Source organism: Thrips palmi, unplaced genomic scaffold (assembly GCF_012932325.1).
Source record: "Thrips palmi isolate BJ-2018 unplaced genomic scaffold, TpBJ-2018v1 HiC_scaffold_7, whole genome shotgun sequence".
NCBI lineage: Eukaryota > Metazoa > Arthropoda > Insecta > Thysanoptera > Thripidae > Thrips > Thrips palmi.
In genome coordinates, this window is record NW_023144634.1 from 958,743 (window position 1) to 983,843 (window position 25,101).

The 25,101-nt window shown below is 45.6% G+C and overlaps 2 protein-coding genes across 13 annotated transcripts in view; one reads left to right on the forward strand and one right to left on the reverse strand.

Annotated features, from left to right (window-relative positions):
* The window catches only part of LOC117652824 (dihydroorotate dehydrogenase (quinone), mitochondrial-like), an 11,103-nt gene extending 2,079 nt beyond the window's left edge, over nucleotides 1-9,024 (forward strand). The window contains exons 1-11 of one of the 6 annotated variants that reach the window (XR_004588183.1): nucleotides 49-133; nucleotides 2,628-2,720; nucleotides 4,311-4,520; nucleotides 4,595-4,794; nucleotides 4,877-5,068; nucleotides 5,172-5,355; nucleotides 5,445-5,595; nucleotides 5,673-5,832; nucleotides 5,925-5,992; nucleotides 6,601-6,939; nucleotides 8,818-9,024. Coding sequence is in view for 5 of the 6 variants with exons in the window: in XM_034397972.1 (XP_034253863.1) it covers nucleotides 74-133; nucleotides 2,628-2,720; nucleotides 4,311-4,520; nucleotides 4,595-4,794; nucleotides 4,877-5,068; nucleotides 5,172-5,355; nucleotides 5,445-5,595; nucleotides 5,673-5,832; nucleotides 5,925-5,979 (1,305 nt within the window). In the remaining variant the exon portion in view is untranslated. Of the gene's footprint in view, nucleotides 1-48; nucleotides 134-320; nucleotides 418-707; nucleotides 727-2,243; nucleotides 2,488-2,627; nucleotides 2,721-4,310; nucleotides 4,521-4,594; nucleotides 4,795-4,876; nucleotides 5,069-5,171; nucleotides 5,356-5,444; nucleotides 5,596-5,672; nucleotides 5,833-5,924; nucleotides 5,993-6,600; nucleotides 6,994-8,817 lie in introns of those variants that run through there. The other 5 variants (XM_034397972.1, XM_034397975.1, XM_034397973.1 and 2 more) reach the window with 5 other exon arrangements.
* A 2,462-nt stretch (nucleotides 9,025-11,486) lies between these two features.
* Nucleotides 11,487-25,055, reverse strand: LOC117652821. Of its 7 annotated transcripts, none has more exons than XM_034397960.1 (4): nucleotides 24,853-25,055; nucleotides 15,852-16,142; nucleotides 14,041-14,520; nucleotides 11,487-12,208 (listed from the first exon to the last, which is right to left on the reverse strand). In XM_034397960.1, the coding sequence occupies exons 1-4, from the start codon at nucleotides 24,887-24,889 to the stop codon at nucleotides 11,625-11,627; spliced, it is 1,392 nt and encodes a 463-aa protein (XP_034253851.1). In that variant the 5' UTR covers nucleotides 24,890-25,055; the 3' UTR covers nucleotides 11,487-11,624. The 7 variants fall into 7 exon arrangements, with proteins under 7 accessions (XP_034253851.1, XP_034253850.1, XP_034253853.1 ...); XM_034397959.1 differs by having other exon boundaries at nucleotides 24,736-25,055; XM_034397962.1 differs by lacking the exon at nucleotides 24,853-25,055 and adding an exon at nucleotides 24,717-24,825.
* Nucleotides 25,056-25,101: the final 46 nt, after the last annotated feature.

Consider the following 25,101-nt stretch of genomic DNA (forward strand, 5'->3'; position numbering starts at 1 on the left):
TGGTTCTGGAACGCCGTAAAGTGGACAACTTTTTGGCGTAGCGACCCTAATCTAAACACACGTTACGGTGGAAATGTTAAAGGTTAATTTTAGTTCATCAATGTCGCGTAAAGCTTCTGACAAAGACGTAAAGGTAACTCGTTAACGTAATATTAAAAAAAAACCAATATCTAAGAAGCAATTTCAATTGGTTTGCTTAAGAAACGGGTTAGATTTGTCGTTCAACTTTGACGCAACAAACTTTTTCCAAGACTCGTTTTAAGGCTCTCCTTTTAACGCGCCAGACTGTAGCACTCTCCAAACTTCTAACAGTGAATTTGGCGGTGGTGTACGCAGAAATTATTTAAACATTGCACGAGCTCAATTTCGTTGTATAGTGAATCGTTTTGGCACCAACACTGCGGCCAAAAGCTGCGGGTAACCTTGTGCACACCTTGTGATAATTCTCCACAGCCCTCTAGTCAATATCTTTCGTGGGGACCGACAGTATTCTCCGTAGGACCGTAACGTGTTCTCCGCAGGTTTATACAGTCTTCCATAAAACTGACAGGTCCAACGGTGAAGACGGTATGGTCCTACAGAGAATACTGTGAGGTCCAACGGAGAATCTTGGCCTTAGGATGAACAGAATTTTCCGTACCTTTTTGCCACAGTGAGAGAACGTTTTATAACGAAAAATATGTCCATTATCTGTTTGCACGAGATTGTTTGCTTTGTAAAGAAATGGTGTTAGTTGCTCCGCTTTGCTAAGTCCCTAAACGTCGCTTTACTTGTTGTTTTTATTTCTCATTCTGTGTCTATTCCCGTTGTTCTTCACTCGCCGTTCAGAACGGGCCGTTCTGGCGGAAGTGTCTGTTGACGTCACTGTGGCACTGTTGGGCGGCCAACCGGCCGGCTGGATCGGGGCCCTTTCCCACCACGATGTAGGAACGCTCCGGTGGAAACACTGCCGTCTGTGGCTGAAGCAAAAAAGCGTACGAGATAATAGTTCCGCCGATGGCCACCGGGTGGCGCAAGTGTTCCCTTTAGTCCGGCTCGAAGCGCACCGGCCCACGGTTCCCTTGCAGGCTATGTATTTTTCTCTTTTGCTGATTTTTTTTCTCAGGGAAGTGTTCCTTTAAAAAAAGTACTATTTAACTGGTTGTCCTAATAACTTTCTTTTAAGTTTTAGAAATACTCAAAATATAAAAAGTGACAACTTTTAAGTTTTTTGAATATCGAAGAAAGTGACTATTTGACTTTTTAAAAATACTTGTGTCAAGAGTCTTAATTTTATGTAAAATTTTCCTTCCCTTTTGCATTGACTCATACCCGCAAAGAAGGGCTCCACCTCTGTTTACTTGCTGAGTTACAGATGTTCTCGTTAACTCTAACTAAGTCGAATCTCTTTGTCTCCTCATGACAAAGGAGAAGGTTCCCAGCCTTTAGATTCTGGCAAATATATCTCTTTTGGCATAGCAAAAAGGTGGCGTTGCCCTTTTTTAAAACACAATTTCCCTTAGGTTTCATGAAAAACAAGAAATGACATAAAAGTGTCACAGAATCTCTCAAATTTGAAGATCAGTGAACATAAGTCCAGGGAAACTGGTTTTACTGCTTGTTTTAAGCTTATATTTTCAATTGTGCCAACGCTATCATTTTCTTAAGTCTTTGAAGTTTCAATTGCCTGAATCTGATGACTAGGGTCCTTTTCCTTTGTCGTGAAGAGAATTTGAGAGAAACGACTGAAGGTTTACGTGAATGTTACTCAAAAACTAATTGGAGTTGAGGCCTCCAACTTTGGGAGTAAATTTATCTGGTATTCATATTATGTATTTTTCTAACAAAATTAATGTGAAAATTAAAACCTGAGAACTATTCAATTTTAACAATGTTATGCCTACTCAAACGCCACCAACAGCAAAGTGATTGTACCCATTAATGGCGCTCTGACATGTTGCGTCCTGACAGAGACGACTGGTAGGACGGTTAAAAGAATACTTTTGAACATAATTCGAATCCTAGTTCCCTTTACAAAACAGCACACACTTCACAACATAACAGTCGACACGCATCCACCCCTTGGGAGAGCCCGCGAGCCGGACTAAAGGGAACACGAGCGCCGCGTGGTGGCCATCCGCGGAACTATTACCTCGTACGCTTTTCTGCTTCACTTTCGGAGCGGCCGAAGCGGGCAGTGTTTCCACCGGAGCGTTCCTACATCGTGTTCCCACGCTACGCTTCCCGCGGCCCGGACTGCCGAGGGGATATTTCGGGATTTCCCGCCGAGCCCCTTCGCCGGGTGGGGCTCTCCGCTGGCGATGGCGACCCGAGCGCGACCAGGCTTGGCTTCGCTTGGCTTGCACTCTCCCTCAAGTTCTGGCGACCGTGGCCGCGACACTGCTCTGGGCTGTCCGCTGCAAACCAGCACCGAATCGTTTCTGGGGCATCATTGCGCAGCGTCCCGATAAAACCGACATCCCACGGCGCTGTACATCGCCACCTAAAGTTCGTGTTCGCGAGCATTTCTGTCCTGTGAAAGAGGAGTTATTTTACGTTCGGGGAAGGGGTAGTCACAAGGAACGAGAACTGTGTCCCGCAGAAAACACAGCTTTCACCAGATCTAAATCATTTTTGTGTCGTTTCAGCCCGCTGCCCGAGCCGTCCATCTCTCAGCATCAACCGACGCTGCCGGACCGGAGCTGAGCATCTTCGAATCGTTGAGGATGAAGAAAGGCGTGGTAAGATTTAAAGTTGACTGCGAGATGGCTACACTGGTGGAACAAAGGCATTTAAGGGGAGGTTCTGGTAAAAATCTTGCCATTTTTAAAATGGATCCCACTGTCATAATTTGTTCGGAACATAAAATCTTTCTTCGTGGAGACTAAAATTTGACTTTTGAAGGCACTTGCCAGGCTCTGAACCCAGTCGAAGAGTCTTTTTGAGCCTATTTTGGCTGTATCTTAAAAAATCTTCTTGCGCATACTATTTTGTCGTAAAAGGTTGACCTTGACATTTTTCACCTCTTCGATTCATGTTCAAAAGATTCCGGCATGCATAGCTCAAAATTTCCAATTTATTATTAATTGTAAGCTTTTAAAGCTGAAAATTGCCTAAAATTTGCCTATTTTGTACACTTTTGATCAATTTCAGTGACATGCTTGTTTAGAAAGCTTGCAAATAAAAAAGTTATTTACATTTTGAGTTGTACATGCCGGCATCTTTTTGAAATGAATCGAAGAAGTGAAAAATGTCAAGGCCAACCTTTTACGACAAAATAGTATACGCAAGAAGATTTTTAAAGTTATAGCCTAAATAGGAGACAAAGGCTCTGCAACTGGGTTCAGGGCATAGAGTAAGCCTCCCCAATGAAAAATTTTAATAATTTCTTGGTAAGACATTACATATTTAACAAATTTTCACAGTGGGACCTATTTTGGAGAATATAGAATTTTCACCAGAACCTTCCCCTAAATTATGCCCTTTTAGGGCGTTAACGATTTACGCCTTTGAAGCGGCGTGAATCATTAACACCTTTTGGAAGGGCATTAAAATTTAGCTTGAAATGCCTATGTCATTCACGCCCTTCTCAAGGGCGCCCTTCATGGGCGTAAAAGAGTATTTATGCCCTAATGGGCGTAATTTTTATGCCTTTGTTTTACCGGTGCAGAGGGCGGTTCGGTTGTAGTGGAATTCTCGGAATTCTCGTGTATTTACTTCAATTTTAAATGCCACTTCAACAATGTTCTTTTTCACCCCACGGCAAAAACTGTTCCTGGTTTTCCAGGATTTACTTGTACACACTCATTCCAGAAACGAATGTGGCAAAGTGTCACATTCCTTTGAGCATTGTGTCATAAAATTTGTTGGAGTAACGAATTTTTGTTAGTAAAACTAATAATCTGTCGAACCAACAAATTATTCTTTACGCGAACAAACTATTCGTTTCTCGAACGAATAGTTTTTTTCGGTTATCACGGAACGAATTCCCTTTTCCATTGTACGTAAGGTAAAAACCTTCACAGGAACTTGGCGTACCGAGGATTTTCCTACATTTTCTGATTTTTCATGTTCTTTGGTGAAAACACCTTATTTTATACGAGGGGAAGGCGTCAGTTTCGACTAGGTCAATAAGCCTCATGCCCCATTAATTTCATGCCTTTTCCATCTGTGCAAAGTGTTTTGAAAAACGCAGTCCAGTTTAAATAATTTTGAAGTGCACAACCGTATGCGCGAGCATGGCTTCACGCACTCCCTGGGCTTGCCACCCTCTGATTTTCCTGAGTACTGGTTCATGCGTTCTTTCATGAAGTTTCATTTTCTGTTTCCAGAAGCATCTTATTTCCATGGCTGCGGTGTGCTCTGGTGGGACCTGCGTCTATGCTGGTTATAACATTTTCAGGGGGAATGAAAAGTTCTATGATAATATTCTTATCCCACTGTTGCACTGCCTCAACCCTGAAACGGCTCACAACTTTGCAGTTCAAGCATCCAAGTTTAAGTTGATTCCACACAGTCACTTTAAAGATCCTGAATGTTTGGTGAGTTGTTAACTATGTGCGCTTGTTCTTTTCTGCCGACACAGATCATCCATTTTGGGCTTTTATATTTTCAGACAACCAATGTGTGGAACATAAAATTTGCTAATCCCGTTGGCATGGCTGCTGGATTTGATAAACAAGGTGGAGCTGTAGAGGGTTTGCTCCAGGTTGGGTTTGGATTTGTAGAGATTGGCTCTGTCACTCCTATGCCCCAGCCAGGGAACCCTCAGCCTCGAGTTTTTCGATTGCCAGAAGATAGTGCTGTCATTAACAGGTTTGTTCAGATATTTTCTCATCTTCAAGTTCAATCTTGTTTTGCTTCTGATGAGTTATCGATGTTTTCATGTGCTCTTTAGATACGGCTTTAATAGTGATGGCCATGTTGCTGTTCATCAACGACTTAAGAACTTACGTGAAAACGGGACCGATGGTATTATTGGGGTGAATCTAGGTAAAAATAAAACGTCAAGTGACCCTGTACAGGACTACGTAGATGGAATCAAGATGTTTGGAGATGTAGCAGATTATCTCGTAATAAACGTGTCAAGGTATATATTCTTCCTCTTATTATTATCTTTGTTACTGCTTGCGCTATTTTTTCGATGTACCTTTGATTTTATTGTTTTTGTTTCCTCCGCTGCATGAATTTAGCCCCAATACTCCTGGTCTCCGAAACTGGCAGAACAGTAGCCAGCTTCAAGAACTTCTCACAGCTTTGGTGTCAGCCAGGAACGAACTCCCACAACTGATCAAACCACCACTTCTTTTGAAGCTAGCTCCTGATTTGACGCAACAAGAAAGAAAAGATATTGCTAGAGTCATTTCCCGCAAGGAGGTAACCCTTGTTTGTTTGTTTGTTTGTTTGCATGAACAGTCACTGTGTTTCAAAGGAACTTTTGGCATTAATTCTTTCACAATTTGCAGTGCGCAGTTGATGGTTTGATAATATCGAACACAACAGTTTCTCGAGAGAACCTTCAAAGCCCTGCTGCCGGAGAACAGGGAGGGTTAAGTGGGAAGCCATTGGCCGTCTCGTCAACTAGTTTAATAAAAGACATGTTTGTTTTAACCAAAGGTACGTTGCTTTGGAGGTGATCATTTGTAATCTGATAAGTCATGTCAAAGTGATTTCTATGCCGTTTATTTTTACAGGTGAAGTTCCTATTGTGGGAGTTGGTGGAATATTTACTGGCAAGGATGCTTATGAGAAGATTAGAGCTGGTGCAAGCCTTGTACAGTTCTACACAGCTTACATATATCATGGACCCCCAAGAATTACGAAAATCAAACAGGAGCTGAGTCACCTTTTAAGGTACTGCAAAAGAGAATTACAGCCTTACAGAATCACAAGATTAATAACTTATGCCCTTTATTTCATTCATTTTGTTTTCTGTTCGTTTATAGTGCTGATGGGTATACAAACGTGGCAGAGGCTGTTGGAAAGGACGTGGAAGTTTGATTTCCGATTTAAGGTAAGATGAATAGACTTCAGGCAACGAATTAAAGTAGTCCAGATATTTCCTACTTTGATAAAATGTTTCTACTTTTATTTATTTAAAAAGAAATGACATTAAAAAAGCCCGTTGCAGATACGTAATACACACTTAACAGCACTTTCTCAGTGTTCTAGTCATCATGTGCCAAACTATTTTGGGCTGGTTAAGAGGATGGAATGTGCATTGAAATGTCAAATTTTAATTAAAGCATATTTGGTAAGACTGCACATTCCTTACAAATTTCCACAGTGTGCTCTTTTGAAGAAAGTAAGATTTTCGCCAGGTTTTCACCCTTTGTCGTTGCAATAACAGGCCAGTTTCGGCGTTCGATGCCTTTCTTAAAAAATCCAACGGCGCGTTAATTGCCAAGCAGCGCGAAGCAGTTAGGACGCTTTTTGGGGACATTTTGGCAATCAGTACTTTTTCGAAAAAGCGGCTGACGAATGTTTGCTGCGTTCCTCTCGGGTTGAATAGTAGAAAAGAAGATAAAATAGACAGAGAAAGGAGAAGTTTAGCTATCTTTATTGATTTTCAAGGTGTTTTGACTGCATAATGACTTTAATTCTGCCCTTTTATGATTGCAGAAGTATTGCTGTTAGCCGATACCAGTGCAGGCTCTGTGGCTGGAGTGGTGAGCAATCAGCTACCAGGATTTCTTTCCTGGGGGTTGATCCAACCGACCACCCGGGGTGCTAATCCCCGTTACCCGAAACGTGGCCCGAAATAATGGCAATTCAAGCACGGGTGGAGCGGATCAGCAGTACACCTCACCTCTCCTCGGTGTTCTGGAAAAGGAGAACCGATGTCGTCCAGCGACGAATTACAGAAGGGACTATATGAGTGTTCACGCCGCCGAGCTGTACTTACCGCCACTTGCTGCACGAGGCATGGCTGCAGCGTGCAACGTGTTGGTGCAGTAAGGGGTATTGAAATGCACGTTTTTTTGAATTCCATACCGGCACACCCGGAAAAGGGTTCATTCCTACCTAAAACCACCGCAAACCAAATTTGAGACCGATCGAAAAATATTTAGGGGTCGCTACAATGGCTGAAAGTTGTAAATTTGACGTAATTTTAAACAAAATACAACTTTGGAGTATTTGAAGCCCTGCGCATCCGGTGTTGGTCCTAGCTTGTTGCCCCCGGAGACTTTTTTTTTCTCGGGATCCAGGCCGACCAAAAGAACCCTACGGGATGCGTTTTTAGCGAATGGTAACGGAACTGGGTCCATTCTACGCTCAAAAAAGTGTTTTTTTTTTCGCTTTTAGTGTTTTAGAGGCCTGCCAAACTTTTGCTTTGCTTCACAAAAAATCTAAACCCATGTATTTTGATAGAAAAAAGGTTGCTCTTTCAAATGGCGGTCACGGAAACAGTCTACGATTTTTGGTTTAGGCTCCAGAGCCGTTTTAAGTTGAAAAATGGATTTTATTTTAGTGAAAATGAGAGCAAATTTTCACTCTTAGTCACGTGCGACGTATGGTTTGGCCACTAGCGCTACCCGGCGAAGTGCAGGCGGTGCGCTGTGATGGGAGAAGCTTCCCGGGTAGAAATGGACGGCTTTTATACAGCTGCTAAATATTTTTTGACCAAAGTAACGCGCAGGCGTTTGAAAAATACCTGGATTATGTTTGGACTGTGTCAGCAAGATGTCGACAAAATATTCGGATATTTGGTGGACGTTTTGGCAGTCTCTGGCCGGCCGACGTCGTTTTAAACGACCTTAAAAAGATGCCCAGATGGCAAAGACAAAATATCGGCAAAGAGCTGCCGCATCGCTGGCCGCAGCAGCAAAAGAGAGACCACTGGCGTCGATCCACAAACCTGCCGCTTGCGAGACAAGAGCGGATCTACTGGGCGCTGGGCCAGAGCGTCATCGTTGAAAAAGAATTGCAGCTGAGCGGTCTGTCTACGTATCCACGACGGTGTGGATTCAGCCGGTCCCTGCCCCAGGTCAAGCCCATGATGTCACGATCCAGCGAACTCTGTTGATCACGCGCGGCAATAACAGCTAGTCTATAGCGTGGGTGGAGCTGCTGCGACCTGCTGTGAACGAATGGGAGCAAAGAGGCTGACACAGTCTAAACATAATCCAGGTATTTTTCGAACGCCTGCGCGTTACTTTGGTCACAAAATATTAAGCAGCCGTATAAAAGCCGTCCATTTCTACCCGGGAAATTTCTCCCATCACAGCGCACCGCCTGCACTTCGCCGGGTAGCACTTCTGGCCTAACCATACGTCGCACGTGACTAAGAGTGAAAATTTGCTCTCATTTTCACTAAAAAAAAATCCATTTTTCAACTTAAAACGGCTCTGGAGCCTGAACCAAAAATCATAGACTGTTTCCGTGACCGCCATTTGAAAGAGCAACCTTTTTTCTATCAAAATACATGGGTTTAGATTTTTTGTGACGCAAAGCAAAAGTTTGGCAGGCCTCTAAAACATTAAAAGCGGAGAAAAAAAACACTTTTTTGAGCGTAGAATGGACCCAGTTCCGTTACCATTCGCTAAAAACGCATCCCGTAGGGTTCTTTCGGTCGGCCTGGATCCCGAGAAAAAAAAGTCTCCGGGGGCAACAAGCTAGGACCAACACCGGATGCGCAGGGCTTCAAATACTCCAAAGTTGTATTTTGTTTAAAATTACGTCAAATTTACAACTTTCAGCCATTGTAGCGACCCCTAAATATTTTTCGATCGGTCTCAAATTTGGTTTGCGGTGGTTTTAGGCAGGAATGAACCCTTTTCCGGGTGTGCCGGTATGGAATTCAAAAAAACGTGCATTTCAATACCCCTTATGGTGCAGCTTAAATTCAGCAAATGATGAGCCTGGACTAAGCAGCTGCCCCGTGCCAGATTTTTGGTGTTTAGTCAAATTTGCAACGTTCGTGCATTTCTTCAGATTTGAATAATAACGAGGATATTATTGATCCTGTGCGCGCGAGCATGCAATTACTTTTGTTGATGTTTTCACAATGTTCGAATCATGTTAAAATTTTAATTATGTTTCTTATTAAAGAGGTGCTACCAAAAAAACCTGTTTATCTACTTCAGTACTATCTTAGAGACTTGTTGAAACTTTCTTCATAGAAAACCAGTGATAAACGACTACGTGCTGCGTGAAGGAACCCTGAGGCCATGTCTTACGCCGCTCCCTGAGTGGTCGGAACACTTCACGCACGAACTTTGGGATTTAAAATTTGATGAATGTAAATTGTGACTTAAGGATACTGGAAAGTGACACTAGCATGTCCTAGAAATATTTGCCACAGGAAGGCCGTTTTGTGGTCAAAATTCAATAAGTATGGGGCCCCAACTCCTAGTACACTGCCAATCCAAGTGTGAGACAGTCTCACCCTATTTAGTACGAACCACGATGTCTCACGCTTTCAAGTGTGAGCCACGTTTGTCCCACGCTTGAAAGTGTGAGACTTCATTTGTCTCACACTTGCAAGTGTGAGACACGGTTTGTCCCACACTTACTGCCAATGGTTCCCTCTGCTTTAATGCCACAGGAACCACGCTTGCAAGTGTGAGACAAACCGGGTCTCACGCTTGCAAGTGCGAGACATAGTACCGTGTCTCACACTTGCAAGCGTGGGACACACGTGGCTCACACTTGTAAGCGTGAGACACCGTGGTTCGCACTAAATGGTGTGAGACTGTCTCACACTTGGATTGGCAGTGTAGTTTCTGAGTTATAGAGGTTTGTGTTAACTTTTAGTCGTTTCTCCCCAATTCTCCTCACGACAAAGGATTGGCTGCCCAGTCTTCAGATTTTTGCAATTTTATTTGTTTTTGAATACAGTCAAACTCCTCGTTTTGTCCCTCTACCCGGGAGTTGCTGCGGACAAAACGAAGGACCGAGCCCGGCCGGCCGATGCGGATTAGGCCGCCGTATAATCCCTACCTGGCCGGCCAGCGACGGCAGGCATCGGCCGGCGGGGCGCGACCCGCGCCACAGTGGTGGGGATGCCTCTGGGACAAAACGAAGGACCCAGAAGAGGGACAAAACGAGGAGTTTGACTGTAGGAAAAAGATTAGCGTAGGCAGATTTGAAGATATCAGTCGAGAAGAAGCTGTAAAAGCTATTTTATCAGGCCAATTTTTATTTTTCTTTAAATTTGTGAGATTTTGACCCATTTTGGTCTTGTTTTTTTGGTTTTGCAGGAAAACTAAGGCAGATTTTAAAAAAACGGGCAACGCTATTTTTTTCATATTTAGAAAAAAGATAAAATTGCAAGAATCTGAAGACTAATCCTTTGTCGTGAGGAGAATTCGGGAGAACAACTAAAAGTTTATGTAATCCTCCATAACTCAGAGTTGGGGCAGGCTAGTATGAGTTTATGTAATAGAAAGGAACTTTTAGCTTTGAGACTTCTGACACAAGGGTAATTCCACGCCAGACCATCGCACCCCCCGAAATCGACGGTGATGGAATTGGCCAATATAGGTGTCAATCCACTCAGGATGACCCCTTGAGTCACCCTGCAAATTTTTTTTTGTCCAACTCCAAACCGTTCAGATTTTATAGCGATTTGAAATTTTTGTGAACTTTGAATGTCGCAACTTTTGTCCACAGAGCATCTGTGGTCAGATAGTGACCAGCCAGGTTTCATTGTCTTCACAGAAGACTACTCTATCCATAAGAAAAATTTATTTTTAAAAAAATTTAAAAACTTGGAAAATATTAAGAAAACTCAATGAAAATTTTACAAAAATGGATGCATAAAAAAAAGCTGGTCCTTCGATTTTGACGATACTTGTTCCAAAAGTCACTTATCCTTAGTCGAACAAGCCCACAAAATTTCAACTCCGGCCGAGCTCCCTAACTATGGATCGGTCCACATTTTATACTTTTGAGGCTAAATTTGGTATCGAAACTTGAAAGGCGTGAACCAAGAGTGCATGTTTTCACTTCTTAGATCACTTCTGAGCTTCGGATTCACCCCCAAACATCAACTCAAATCAGACATTCCATGTCCAGAGGTATATTTTTGTGTTTTAACTTCAACGTTGAGATTTTGGGTTAACGAGTAAAAGTATGCCTGAGTATTCCCCTTACTTCATTTTACTAACCTGATGAAGAATGCAACACATTAGCCAATTGATTCCGTCAGTCCGCCTTTATCAGGAGAAACTCCCTGACTGATATAGGAGCTCACATATCATGGCCCACACCACAATAAACAAGAAAATCTTTACATTTGAGACAAAAGTTGTCCTGATCACTACACTTTACTTTTCGAATCGTCTGCTTGCACTGCGCCAATCCCAGGATGAGAAATTGATAGTGCAGCACAGTAAGTTTCTCATACCGGTCTGTCTTTGAGCCTAATTGAGCCTAATCAGTAGAAGTTGGGGTAAAACAGCCGATTCGAGCCCAAAGTTTTGTCTGAGATTTGCTATGGGCTAATGTCGCAGAAAAGAGGTCAACTGTATCAGGGAGGATGAAGGAAAGGAGAAATCAACTTGTTCAAGCTAAATCGAAATCTTATGTATTTACTTATGTTCTGTTCAACTGACATCCAGTCCAATCAATGTTTCTCACTCTTCCGCGGCAGTTATCTGTAAATTAGAGGTAGCGATCCGCAACAGTCATTTGCAACGTTTTCAATAATAACTCTGGTGATCAGAGAGCTTGCAATCCAAATCGGGTCGCTGACGCTTGAGCTGCTCAACCGCGGCACGGCAGCCATCCCCTTCCCCCTCTCGGTAACTCACTTCTCCGGATAGCCGTTTCATCCTGCCGACCTCCGCCAAAGCAGGGAGGCAGTCAAACCGGAACCGGTCGATGTGGACGGACTGAAGCCGGGGCAGGGACTTGAGCAAAGCCAGCACAGTCTCAGGGGAGACCTGCCGAGTCAGCATGCCGCTGGTGGAGAGGTGCGTCACGTTGGGAGTCTTGGTCCCAAGGGTCCGCAGAAGCGCGGCCAGGGCCTGGCTGTGCTGCGAACCCCACTTGCCGCCGTACTCGAAACCGCCATCTAGTCGCAGAACGCGCAGGTCTAGCAGTGGGGCGCACGCACGCAAGCCGCGCTCCGCGGCGGACAACACGCGCTGCTGGTCGCGGTCTGCGTACTGTATCCGCAGCGACAGGCTGCGCAGTCTGGTCAGCGTCTTGACTGCAGCCACTCCCTCGACGCCACAGTGCAGGCTACGCAACTCCAAGCACCGAGGCAGCTCGGCAAGGACGTCTGTCGAAGAAAATCGCATCATGTGTTTAGTACTACACTGTTAAAAAAGATCGACGCTTTTCGTAACGCCGCTCATCATTTTTTTCGTGATGGTAAGGGCAGGTTCTTCTAAAAATATTTCAGTTTCCAAATTGAGCCGCAATTTAAAATATTTTGTAGATCTGTACACAACTAAGTACGATTCAAACACTGAGCCCACGACCTGCGTCCAAATCCAGTCGAAGAGGCATTTAAGCCATCTTAAAACTTATGCTACCACAAGTACTGCATCAAAAACTTATGTTCTGGACATTTTCACTTCCTTGGCTCACATGCAACAAACCGTGACGTCTCTAAAACATAGGCCCTGACAAATTCACATAGACATTGCTTTGAGTATCAGGATAAAATATCAGGATTTTGAGATATTTTTTGAAATTTTACTGATGTGCTGTCGAGTTATCAGTGTCGTACTAATGCCACGGTTCATGGATGATGAAACAAAAAAATTAAAAACGCCCAGGCCGACCAACAGTTTACATTAAAACGCTTAAGGGGAGGTTCTAGTGAAAATGCTATTTTCTCCAAAATAGGTCCCACTGTGAAAATTTGTTAAAAATTTGATGTCTTATCAAGTATTTTTTAAAATTTTTCATTGGGGAGGCACATTCTATGCCCTGAACCCAGTCGCAGAGCCTTTTTCTCCCATTTAGGCTATAACTTTAAAAATCTTCTTGCGCATACTATGTTGACGTAAAAGGTTGGCTTAGACATTTTTCACTTCTTCGATTCATTTTTAAAAGATGCCGGCATGCACAACTCAAAATGTCAATTGCATTTTTATTCGCAAGCTTTCTAACCAAGCATTTCACTATAATTGATCAAAAATGTACAAAATAGACAAATTTTAGGGACTTTTCAACTTACAAAGCTAATAATTAATAATATAATGGAAGTTTTTAGCTATGCATGCCGGAATCTTTTGAAAATGAATCGAAGAAGTGAAAAATGTCAAGGTCAACCTTGTACGACAAAATAGTATGCGCAAGAAGATTTTTTAAGATACAGCCAAAATAGGCTCAAAAGGACTCTTCGACTCGGTTTACAGCCTGGCATGTGCCTTCAAAAGTCAAATTTTAGTCTCCTTGAAGAAAAATTTTATATACCGAACAAATTATGACTGTGCGATCCATTTGGAAAATGGCAAGATTTTCACCGGAACCTCCCCTTAACAACGTAGAAGACTTTTTAGAGATGCGTCTTTGAATGGGATTAACTTCCTCTTCGACAGGGGCTAGTTATTGCTCTCCGAACTCCATATTCTACTATACGGTGTAATACTTCAAATTTACAATGAACTTTGGTAGTGAGACTCAATTTGATGAAAGAAAGATTTTTAGAAGAAACTTTTTTTGAGCAAGTTTTTAAAACGTTTTCGTGAAAAAAACAATGCAGGTTGAGACAAAACCACTCTCTAATGGCGTTGACTTGTGCTGTCTGTCAGATAGAACACAAAAACTTAAAACTGCTCCCCTGCTAACTCAGCATTGCAAGCACTAACGGGCACCCTCTCTATCAGGAGCGTGAGTTCATTTGATCCAGGAAGCGGCAAAAGGAGGACGGCTCCATTTTGGCCAGTTTTCAGGAGAAACAAAAAAACCTTTTGGAAAAAGTGTACCTCGCATTCCCCCCCCCCTTTCCCCCTAAGGTCATATGGAAGATAGGTCGGCTCTTCGATTTGTAAAGTACATTCCCTAGAGAGTGTACTCGTGAATACGTAAACGCCAAAGAAAATTGAGACGAGGATACTGTCGCGTTTTCCTGAGTGTACAAGTCCGTGACACTGTTCTTACCCTTGGATGAGAGGCACAAGTCCTTGCAGCGCACGTGGCGCACGGACTGGGCCACGGCGCCGAAGAGATCTCTCAGAAACGGCCGGCAGTGCTCCACTTTGTACCAAGACTTGAGCGTGAGGCGATTGAGCTTCGGCAGCCGTCGTCCCCTCAGCTCTCCCTGGTACTGGAAGCCGTCAGGCAGCATGAGGTGCAGCTCCTCCAGGTTCTCGCACTGCCCCAACGCGCGCTGGAACTGCGTCCCAGCTTGCAGCATGTGGCCCAGCTTAAGGTACCGGACGTGTTTCCTGTTCCTCGACAGGAAATCGACAAGTAGAGAAAGTTCTTCCGGACTCATATCTTCCAAAGGGTCGTCGGGGTAACCCAACCCACTGCCTTCCAGCATGTCGGGCTGAGGAAACTCGATCTCGTGGACTTGAGCTTTCGAGCGGGCCAGTGCAGAGGTCATCATCTCTTTGTCGAAGCTGCACGAGAAGGGACCTGGTGACAGGGGAAATAATTATGAACTTCGGTGTACAAACTTGAGTCATTCTTGCCCTTGAAGGGCGTGGATCGTTTCAGGGGGGACCCTGGTGAAACTTTCAAGCAGACTTTAAAATAATCCCAGAATGTTGAAACTTTGCTTACTTATTAGGTTCAGATGGTGAGTTCCCAAAAGAAAATTCAATCCAAAATGTTTAACAGTCTATGAGCAAAGTGCCACTTTAGTGTTTTTAAGAGCGTTGGGCAAAAATCTTCCTGCGTCTTTCATTGGGACAGAAAGTCTTGAAATTTCTTTTGGGTTATCCTTAAGGTGTATAGAAAAGATTTTAGTAACGGAATTTTCAATTTCATCTTCTGTCCCAAGATACAAATTTTCAAATTTTAACTTATCAAAAAAGTGACTTTTTTGCCTATTTTTCAAACTTACTAAGTGTTTGTAAAATAAAGTAGGGCTGATATCAAGATTTCGTCACTAAGAATTGCCGACAAGTCATCAAAAACTAGAGTCCATGCAAGACGACTCATGTTTGTGTCAACCAGGAACGCATGAATTCTTTCTACGACAAAATTTTTTATCGACTGAGCAAAGCTGTGAAGTTGAGCGTATAATCCAACGACAACCGATCTTGATGTTATTCCTTTCCGAGTGATAAAGAAACTACCCACTTAGCTTTGAGGTATTCAACCAGTTGAATCTCAAACCTTCTATGCACATTTTCATCTATGAACTTTAAAAATACTGTTTTTGGCAGGCCATTTTTTTCACCAGGGTCCTCCCCTAAGGGGAGATCCGGACAATTCGTCCCCGAAAATTCGTCCCAGGCCAGGGACTTTTGGGTCCGCAAACGATTCGTCCCCGGCAAAATTGGTCCCCCCTTCGAATTGGTCCCCAAACGTGTCCCCGTTTTTAGAATGGTCCTAGCCGCGACGGTCTCCGTGTCGGGCCACACTGTCATTCATTTTGCGATACTTTTACTACAAATTTTTGCGATAAAACCGAGTTTGCGATTCCCACGATTTATCGCACCCTGGGGTGCTATAATTTAGCTATTGCAATTTTTTGCAATAACCCCCATAATTTTTGCTATAAAAGAGCGTTTTGTAGTATTTTTTATCACATTATTTTTTGCGATAACTTTTAATTGCATTTTCTTTGCAGTCATTATCGCAAAAAAGTGATACTTTATTGCAAAATTCAGCTATAAATTTTTTATTGCAAATTGTTAGTAGTCATCATAGCAAAAAAACCTGTGATAAGTTTTTTATTGCAAAATATAGACAGTGGTTATCGCAATCTGAATAACAGTGCTGGATTTGCTTCCCTTTACCTGGTGATGCGCTGTACCAGCCGAAGGAGACGTGACGGAGTGCGGGCGCGTGGACGAGGACGCGCGCTGCGTTGAGGATCTCGGCGTGGTTCTCATGCTCGCCCTTGTAGGAGTTCTCGTAGTAGGTGCAACCTTCGATCAGCACCGAGGCGCTGCGCCAAGCACGGGGATCCTGGGACAGGCGGTGCCAGCGCTTGCAGACCAGCGGCACCTCCTCGAGCAGCGTCAGGGCGTCGTCCACGCGGCCCAGCACCATGAGCAGCAGCTCGTCGGGGAGCGCGTCCATCGTGACTGCAACAGAGGAAAACACTCCAAATATAAAGGCGATCTACACTTCAAACCTATCTCTCTACTTAGTGCAGGCATGCTTGCTTGCAGGTTCACACTTACAAACGCATACTTGGCCAAATACACACTTACACGAGGGGGTAACCACTCCCGTAATACCCTGCACTCTCAGCCGTTTACTGACTATTTCTCATTAGCAGACGTATTTCTGTAAGCAACCATAATACTTAGTATTTTGTTCTTAAATACTTAAAAATTTCTTTGTAATTTACAAAGAAAACTGTAATATCAGTACAGTAATTAGTAATTGCTAAGTAAAACTGACAAAAAATACTAAGTATTATGGTTGCTTACAGAAATGCGTCTGCTAATGAGAAATAGTCAGTAAACGGCTGAGAGTGTGTACACAAAAACCGTGTATTACGCGTAATACACGTGATCGTAATACCATTTTTGGGTCAAATGTGCCAAATTTGGGCATTTTAGGGCCGTAATACACGTGTAATACACCCGTAATACAGCGTAATACCGAGTAGTCTGTATACGATTTCTTGAAGTGTTTACCCCCTCGCACTTACAAATGCATGCTTGCAAGTACGTGCACACTGACAAACGCATACTTGGCCAAGTTCACCCTTACAAATGCATTCTTGCACAAGTACACACAAACGCATAGCATACTTGGCCAAGTACACACTTACAAGGTAGGTGCACGCCAGACAGTGGCTTGTCGTAATAGGCTTCGCGATGCCGCGCCAGTTACGACAATCCACGCCTGGCGTTTACACCTACCTTGGCCTGCGGCGCTGGCCCGCCTTCGGTTGCCTTCAGCACGCTCCGTCCCTGGCTGGAAGGCACGCAAAGGGTGTGAATGGGTTCAATTTTCGTCATCAGCACCCTCAAAGACATAAGAAGCGATGTAAACCCTGGTACAAAGTTGAAAGGCACTAAAGAGTTGCCGCCGTTTTTAAGCGTTTTTTTTGGTTGGTTTCACTGAATGGTTTGAGATAGAAGGCTGAATTTTGGCGTGTGGCGAGCCATATACATACCCAATGACCTGCAAAATCGCAGCCAGATCGGCCGAGCCGTTCAGAAGGAGTAGTGCAGACACACACGCCGTCAGACAGACAAAACTTTTCAACCGCAGTGAAGTAACGGGCTTCGCTATCGCTCAGCCAATCATACTTGAATTAGTGCCTTTAATTTCCTCAAATACCTACAATTTATAAACTCGAGGCGGGAAATGAACCAGACTAGCAAGAAATTGTGAGAAAATGATAAAACTTTCAGAAAAGAAGAATTCAAAGGCCCACCCTTAAAAGCCTAAGAAGCATTTGCTTCATAACTACGAAGAAAATGTAGGCATTTTAGGATTGTTTCGAATTATGAAGAAATGCTATTCGTATTACAAAGGAAAATGCTTCATAATACGAAGCAATTCTTCGTGGATTTTACAATGCCTTCATTTTCCTCGTATTTCGAAGCGATTATTCGTACAGTTTTTAATGTGCCTAGGCTGAGAATCTTCTCTCTAGCGAGGAATGCCTCTGTTGGCGGACGCTCAATGATGTCAAAATCGAAACCAGTCTTCTCTTCAGGCGTTCAAAATGTGCCGGTCGGTACTCACCTCCTGCAGTTCCTTCCGCTTGCAGGAAAACACACACACACTCACTGTGATCACTACCAAGTGGGCCAGGTCGCAGTCACATAGCTTGGATACTTTTCCGGGGAAAGTTGAAGCTCGCCGCAGGGCAGAGGGCAGAGTGGTTGCAGCGGACAGCGAAGCTTAGACCAACGCCAGACTCGTCCGAGTAGAGAGCGCCCGAGCGCGCCCGAACTGCGTCCGGAGGGACCCGAACCAGAAAGCGCCCGGCGACCGATCCCTCCACCGTGCCAGAGGGGCAGTGTTGCCACGTCTTGATACGGGACCACAAATCGCCGCCGCGCAGGTCCCCCTGGCGGCCGAGCCGAGCGGTGCCGAAGAGTGCCGAGCGGCCGGAGCCGAAGGGGACTTTGTGCCGTGCCGAGCACGGCAACCTGGGGCACGAAGGAGCCATAATCATCGAAATACCCTAAATGCTAATAGTTTTAACATCTATTAGCCAGGGGAAGGTCTTCGGCTTCGATGCAGAGCTAGATTCTGCTGCAGATGGAAATGCATGTTCGTCAGAAGGAAATTGTAGTATGTTGGTGTGGACAGACGGCTACCTTAATATTTTTAAAATAATTTGTCCAACCTATCCTAATCAAAACCAAACGGGCTCGCTACAGATCTTATTCTCATCGCGGCAGATCTATTTCTAATGTCAACAGATCTTAGCCTACTCTATTCTCAAAATATTTCATGCTATAGTCGCGACAAGTTTCGGTCACTTGCGACCTGACCAACTTTACGTAACCTAACGTACCATATATAAACCAAACCTTAATATTCTTAAAACATATTGTCCAACCTAAAATTTGAACATAACTAAAAAGGATGGGTGAAACCGAAAAATTAAAAACTGGCCAGTATTTGAACCACCAATACTAGAGGCCGTAGGCAGAGGTGGTACCCCGGAGCCACGGAGACATCTGCTGAGGAGGCGCTCGACAACTCTACTTGAGTGACTAAGCCCCCCGAGGGTCCGGGGTTATCCCCATCCTCGGAATACCCACGTGGACCTTCGGGCTTGCCTTCGGGCCGCGCTCGGCGAGGGGGACTTCGGGCGCGCTCGGAAGGGGACCTGCGCCGCGCCGATTTGTGGTCCCCTAACCGTTCCTGTGTTGCCAGATGCCGGGTGCGCCGAATCGCCAAGAGATGGCGCTGAGATCGCCAAAACGCGCCACGGGCTCGAATCTCCAACAATCGCCACCGCAGCGCTAGAATCGCCACAAAAATCGCCAACCTTTTGGCAATGACACTCAAATTTAAAAAGAAATTTAAAAAATCGCCAAAAGTCGCCATACTATATCAAAAATCGCCAAAAGCCGCCAGACAAGCCCCAGTATTGATAAATAAAAGTAACAAAACGGCGGCAAAAACAAATTTATTTATTTTTACTCGGCCTACCCCTCTGCCTCGTCGAGTAGGTGCCAGATTTCGTCCACGTCGTCCTCGCCGGCGGCGCCTTCCTCCGGGTCCTGATCGTCTTCATACATGTCTTTGTTGAACAATGCATACATAGCTGCTGTGGGCTCGAACGCCGCGCAGCATCTCACACCGCGCGCCCACAACCGCAGCCGCATGAGAGCCTCCAGCATCTTGGTTTGAAGCCTGTTTCGCAGCTTTGACTTCACAATGTTCATGATGCTGAAAGCCCCCTCAATTAAGGGGTATTGAAATGCACGTTTTTTTGAATTCCATACCGGCACACCCGGAAAAGGGTTCATTCCTGCCTAAAACCACCGCAAACCAAATTTGAGACCGATCGAAAAATATTTAGGGGTCGCTACAATGGCTGAAAGTTGTAAATTTGACGTAATTTTAAACAAAATACAACTTTGGAGTATTTGAAGCCCTGCGCATCCGGTGTTGGTCCTAGCTTGTTGCCCCCGGAGACTTTTTTTTTCTCGGGATCCAGGCCGACCAAAAGAACCCTACGGGATGCGTTTTTAGCGAATGGTAACGGAACTGGGTCCATTCTACGCTCAAAAAAGTGTTTTTTTTTTCGCTTTTAGTGTTTTAGAGGCCTGCCAAACTTTTGCTTTGCTTCACAAAAAATCTAAACCCATGTATTTTGATAGAAAAAAGGTTGCTCTTTCAAATGGCGGTCACGGAAACAGTCTACGATTTTTGGTTTAGGCTCCAGAGCCGTTTTAAGTTGAAAAATGGATTTTATTTTAGTGAAAATGAGAGCAAATTTTCACTCTTAGTCACGTGCGACGTATGGTTTGGCCACTAGCGCTACCCGGCGAAGTGCAGGCGGTGCGCTGTGATGGGAGAAGCTTCCCGGGTAGAAATGGACGGCTTTTATACAGCTGCTAAATTTTTTTTGACCAAAGTAACGCGCAGGCGTTTGAAAAATACCTGGATTATGTTTGGACTGTGTCAGCAAGATGTCGACAAAATATTCGGATATTTGGTGGACGTTTTGGCAGTCTCTGGCCGGCCGACGTCGTTTTAAACGACCTTAAAAAGATGCCCAGATGGCAAAGACAAAATATCGGCAAAGAGCTGCCGCATCGCTGGCCGCAGCAGCAAAAGAGAGACCACTGGCGTCGATCCACAAACCTGCCGCTTGCGAGACAAGAGCGGATCTACTGGGCGCTGGGCCAGAGCGTCATCGTTGAAAAAGAATTGCAGCTGAGCGGTCTGTCTACGTATCCACGACGGTGTGGATTCAGCCGGTCCCTGCCCCAGGTCAAGCCCATGATGTCACGATCCAGCGAACTCTGTTGATCACGCGCGGCAATAACAGCTAGTCTATAGCGTGGGTGGAGCTGCTGCGACCTGCTGTGAACGAATGGGAGCAAAGAGGCTGACACAGTCTAAACATAATCCAGGTATTTTTCGAACGCCTGCGCGTTACTTTGGTCACAAAATATTAAGCAGCCGTATAAAAGCCGTCCATTTCTACCCGGGAAATTTCTCCCATCACAGCGCACCGCCTGCACTTCGCCGGGTAGCACTTCTGGCCTAACCATACGTCGCACGTGACTAAGAGTGAAAATTTGCTCTCATTTTCACTAAAATAAAATCCATTTTTCAACTTAAAACGGCTCTGGAGCCTGAACCAAAAATCATAGACTGTTTCCGTGACCGCCATTTGAAAGAGCAACCTTTTTTCTATCAAAATACATGGGTTTAGATTTTTTGTGACGCAAAGCAAAAGTTTGGCAGGCCTCTAAAACATTAAAAGCGGAGAAAAAAAACACTTTTTTGAGCGTAGAATGGACCCAGTTCCGTTACCATTCGCTAAAAACGCATCCCGTAGGGTTCTTTCGGTCGGCCTGGATCCCGAGAAAAAAAAGTCTCCGGGGGCAACAAGCTAGGACCAACACCGGATGCGCAGGGCTTCAAATACTCCAAAGTTGTATTTTGTTTAAAATTACGTCAAATTTACAACTTTCAGCCATTGTAGCGACCCCTAAATATTTTTCGATCGGTCTCAAATTTGGTTTGCGGTGGTTTTAGGCAGGAATGAACCCTTTTCCGGGTGTGCCGGTATGGAATTCAAAAAAACGTGCATTTCAATACCCCTTACCCCTCAACCACGGCGTTGGATAGCGGCGTGGAGTCACAGATATAGGGAGTCGCAAGGTTTGTTGTGGCCACCTTCTTACACGAATTACGGGTTCTGCCGTAAGTCGAAAAGTTACATGCTTGTCTCCAAATAACCATGATAAAATAAGGAAGACATTGACGTGGCTCTTCTTTTAATTTTTGACTGGTGAAAAAATTGAGGACCTGTTCAAGTGGGTATTCACTCTGGTATTAGTCGGTTGTCCGCTATGTAATTGATCTGTAATAGTTTTGTAATGTAATTGGTAATAAGGGCAGCAAGTAGGAAAAATAAGTGGCAATTTCGTTTCTTTTTGGACCATTGTTGCCTTTGGAACTTTTTGAAAAGTTTTGCGGTTCTGATAGATCAACATTACGCATACAAAACCTGCACCCAATAAAAGGGACGCATCACCGCATTCTCATAAAAATTAAAATAGCCCGAAATGGCCAAAAATGCTTGTTTCTCGCTTAAAAATTCCAGCTCCGTAATGAAAAGTGTATTAGGTGTAATTGGTGTCATACTTCCGGAAAGGTAATAGTCGGTTGACCATTTTCGAGAGTGAATACCCCCTCGGACCTGTTAAAGACGTGTCACCAGGTATCAAGAAATCGTGGGAGTGAGACAGCAATAGAACATGGCCGCCGTCGCCGCCGTCCCGAGCGAGTCGCAAGGCTTGGTGGTGGCCACCTTCTAAAGCGAATTACGGGTTCTGCCGTAAGTCGAAAAAGTTACACGCTGGGGCGACACCCCCAGGTGCCCGGGGAAATTTCCCGCAGGGGAGTACAGCTGCAGGCTTGGTTGCCCGAACTAGGCCAGCGCCGCCGGGTGCCTGTTCCGGGAAATACTGTTCCAGGACAGCAGCGTTGCCAGAAGTGGCGCCCGAGCGCCAAAGTGACGCTTGAGCCGCCCGAGTGGTGCCGAGTTTTCCGTGGCGACCCGAGTGGCGCGTTGGCCTCCCGAGTGTAGAGTCTTCTAACTGGCCCTGGAGTGGCGACTTCGCCGAATCGGTGGTGACCAGTGGCGCTCTGGTGTCCCGAGCAGAGAGTGGCGCTGGGGTGGCGACTTCGCGGAGTCGGTGGCGCTCGGCGCGCTCGCCGCTCGGCCGACGGATTAGGGATTACGGACTTTTTCGCTCGCGCTCTTCGGCCCTCGGCCGGCCTCACGGAAGTTTCCAAGTATTGCAACGCGCCGAGCGCCCATCCTTGCACAGTGGTACACGGTTTGGCGCGAAATATGCCAACAATACCCCCCCTTTCTTGCCCCCTCCCTCTTCCCTTCCCCTCCTCACCAAGCAACGACCAGCTAACAGCGGGCGGTCGAGGGGGGCGCGGGGCGCGGCATGCCGCTGGACACCAACAACACCGCGATGGCAGTGAAGCGGGCATGCGTGGCCATGAGCATGTGTATTTCTGTGGTATTACAATTACGTGTATTACGCGTACCATTTTGGGGTCAAATGTGCCAAACTTTAACATTTTTATGCCGTAATACGCGTGTAATATCTCCGTAACACCGCGCAATACCGAATTCTCTGTTGACGATTTCTTAAAGTTTTTACCTCCTCAAAACAAACCAATAACGAAATCAATTTTCAAATTTTTGCTGTATCTCCGGAACGTGTGGTCTGATAAGGCCCTTCTTTCGACATAAGGTACATCAGTCCTTTACCGTAATTTGTTGTTCTCTGCTTCTTTAATGTATGAAGACTCCTTCACCACTTTTTTCCAATTTTATCATAATTGTAATAACGTTATTGAAATTTTGATAATTCAGTTGAAAAATGTAAACATAAGACAAAGGAGTCGGAATTTGTAAGAAAGCCCGATTGTTGGAAAAAATCTGATCTACCATTTGGCCGAAAAATAAAAGACTCGGATCGGACCGGACAGCCCGTTCCGGAGATATTTGAGAAAGTGTGAAAATGAATTTCTTATATGGTAGCACCCTGTTTCCAACGCGGTTGTGGAGAGTGTGTTTTAGCGTGATGAATGCTGTGAAGGTTAAGGCCCGAAACCGAATGGGAATGGAACTGCTTGTGGCGACCATGAGGACTCGGTTTCGACTTCGGCACTGGGCAAAGTGCTGTGTCCAATTTGAACCGAGCCCGGAAATGATCGCTGCGATCACCACTATGTATGCACCTACGAGTGTCCGAAGGAAGCAGAGCCCGATCTGGAGGAGGCCTGCGAAGTGGACTTCGATGAATGTTAAGTGGATTAACCAGTCACACAGAACTTTGATTGCTTACAGTTCCCATACTAACTGACCTAGAGGGCTGAAATTTTGTATGGGTGTTCACCTATGGGTAGGTAACATTTGCGCCAAAAATGAGCAAAATCGTCAAAGGTCAACTTCGACCACTGTTAATCGGCTCTGGAATGCCCCCTCTGCTTTTGGCTGACTGCCGTGCGATGTGCGTTCCGTCGGACACGAGTCCCGAGTGTTATCAGCTGGTCGAATTTCAGCCCCGTTTCTGCCAAATCTTGCTTCAACGCGTCACTTAGCGCCTCGGCCGTCCCACGATTCCCTCCCCGTGGGTATCCCTGGGAAACAGCTTGTTAGCGCGGAGTACACTCTAAATGTAGGGTGCCCAGCAACTGGGCGCCTTTGTCGCCCGCCCCACTTTTTAGGGTGACAAATGTCGCCCAGTTCCTGGGCACCTTTGTCACTCAGTCTCGGGGTGGACAAACCATTAAGAAACCTGCCTTCACCCATGGCTCAGCAGCAACTGAGGTGCCGAAGGTGCCCAGAATCTAGGCACCTTAGTCGCCCAGGATCTAGACACCTGAGCATGCTCTACCATGGGAGAGGGTCGGTTACTGTATGATTTGTCCACCCCGAGACTGGGCGACAAAGGTGCCCAGAAACTGGGCGACATTTGGCACCCTAAAAAGTGGGGCGGGCGACAAAGGCACCCAGTTGCTGGGCACCCCATATTTTGAGTGTAGCGCCAGCGCTGACCAGCCACCCACAATACACCGGCCGAACGGAAAGATAGGTGAGGATCATGTTCCAGCTCCCTGGCGGATTGCCCGGAATCGGGCCAAGCCCAGGCAAACCAGCGGAAAGGTTGGTAGGTAATCCCTCTCCGCCGAGCCAGCCAGAGCCGGGCCAGACTCGGGCCTCGGGACTCCCGGGCGTCCCGTCCCGAGTCCCGCCTGTTTCTGCTCGCATCGACAAAAATCACCAACTTTTTAGGTTGCCCCCCCCCCCCAAAAAAAATCGCCAATTTTTTTCCGAATTGCCAATTGCCAAATCCTATGTTTTTCGCGCCAAACCAAACGAAAAGTCGCCAAATCTTTACAACACTGGTGCCCCGCCCCTTTTTCCGTCACCCTTCGCTTACCACCGAAGCGCTCCGAAGGACCACCTTTGCCCCCTCCCCGTACCACCGAGCTTCTGGCAACGCTGTACGGGGGCCGAGGGCGCGCGACTTGGGCTCGGACTAGGGCGCTCTCGGCTCGGGTCGGCCGTGTCTGGCAAGCCTGCTCTCTCTACCTCCCTACCTGGACCCGGCGCTGCCGTGCCGGCACTCTCCACCATTTCCCGCTCCGTGCTAGCTCAGCTTTCGACATCGCCCGTGTTGCGTCGCGTCGCTGCACTGTGGCCTTCCGATCCGAGATCAAGTCGTGGTCAAGAAACTCTCGTGCCTCTCCCGAATCTCGTCGTCCAGCGCGAGGAAAGGCCTCTCCCTGCGTAGCTACGCCCGTCTAGCGTTTTCCGCCCTGCCATTCTTCCAGGTGAGTTAAGTTACA

Coding starts and splice junctions, on each gene's coding strand:
- LOC117652821 (XM_034397959.1), bottom strand. CDS start 24,889: ATGGTGGAGAGTGCCGGCACGGCAGCGCCGGGTCCAGGTAGGGAGGTA. Junction 14,521..15,851: donor CTGGTACAGCGCATCACCAG/GTAAAGGGAAGC, acceptor CCCTGTCACCAG/GTCCCTTCTCGTGCAGCTTC. Junction 12,209..14,040: donor CTTGTGCCTCTCATCCAAGG/GTAAGAACAGTG, acceptor TTTCTTCGACAG/ACGTCCTTGCCGAGCTGCCT.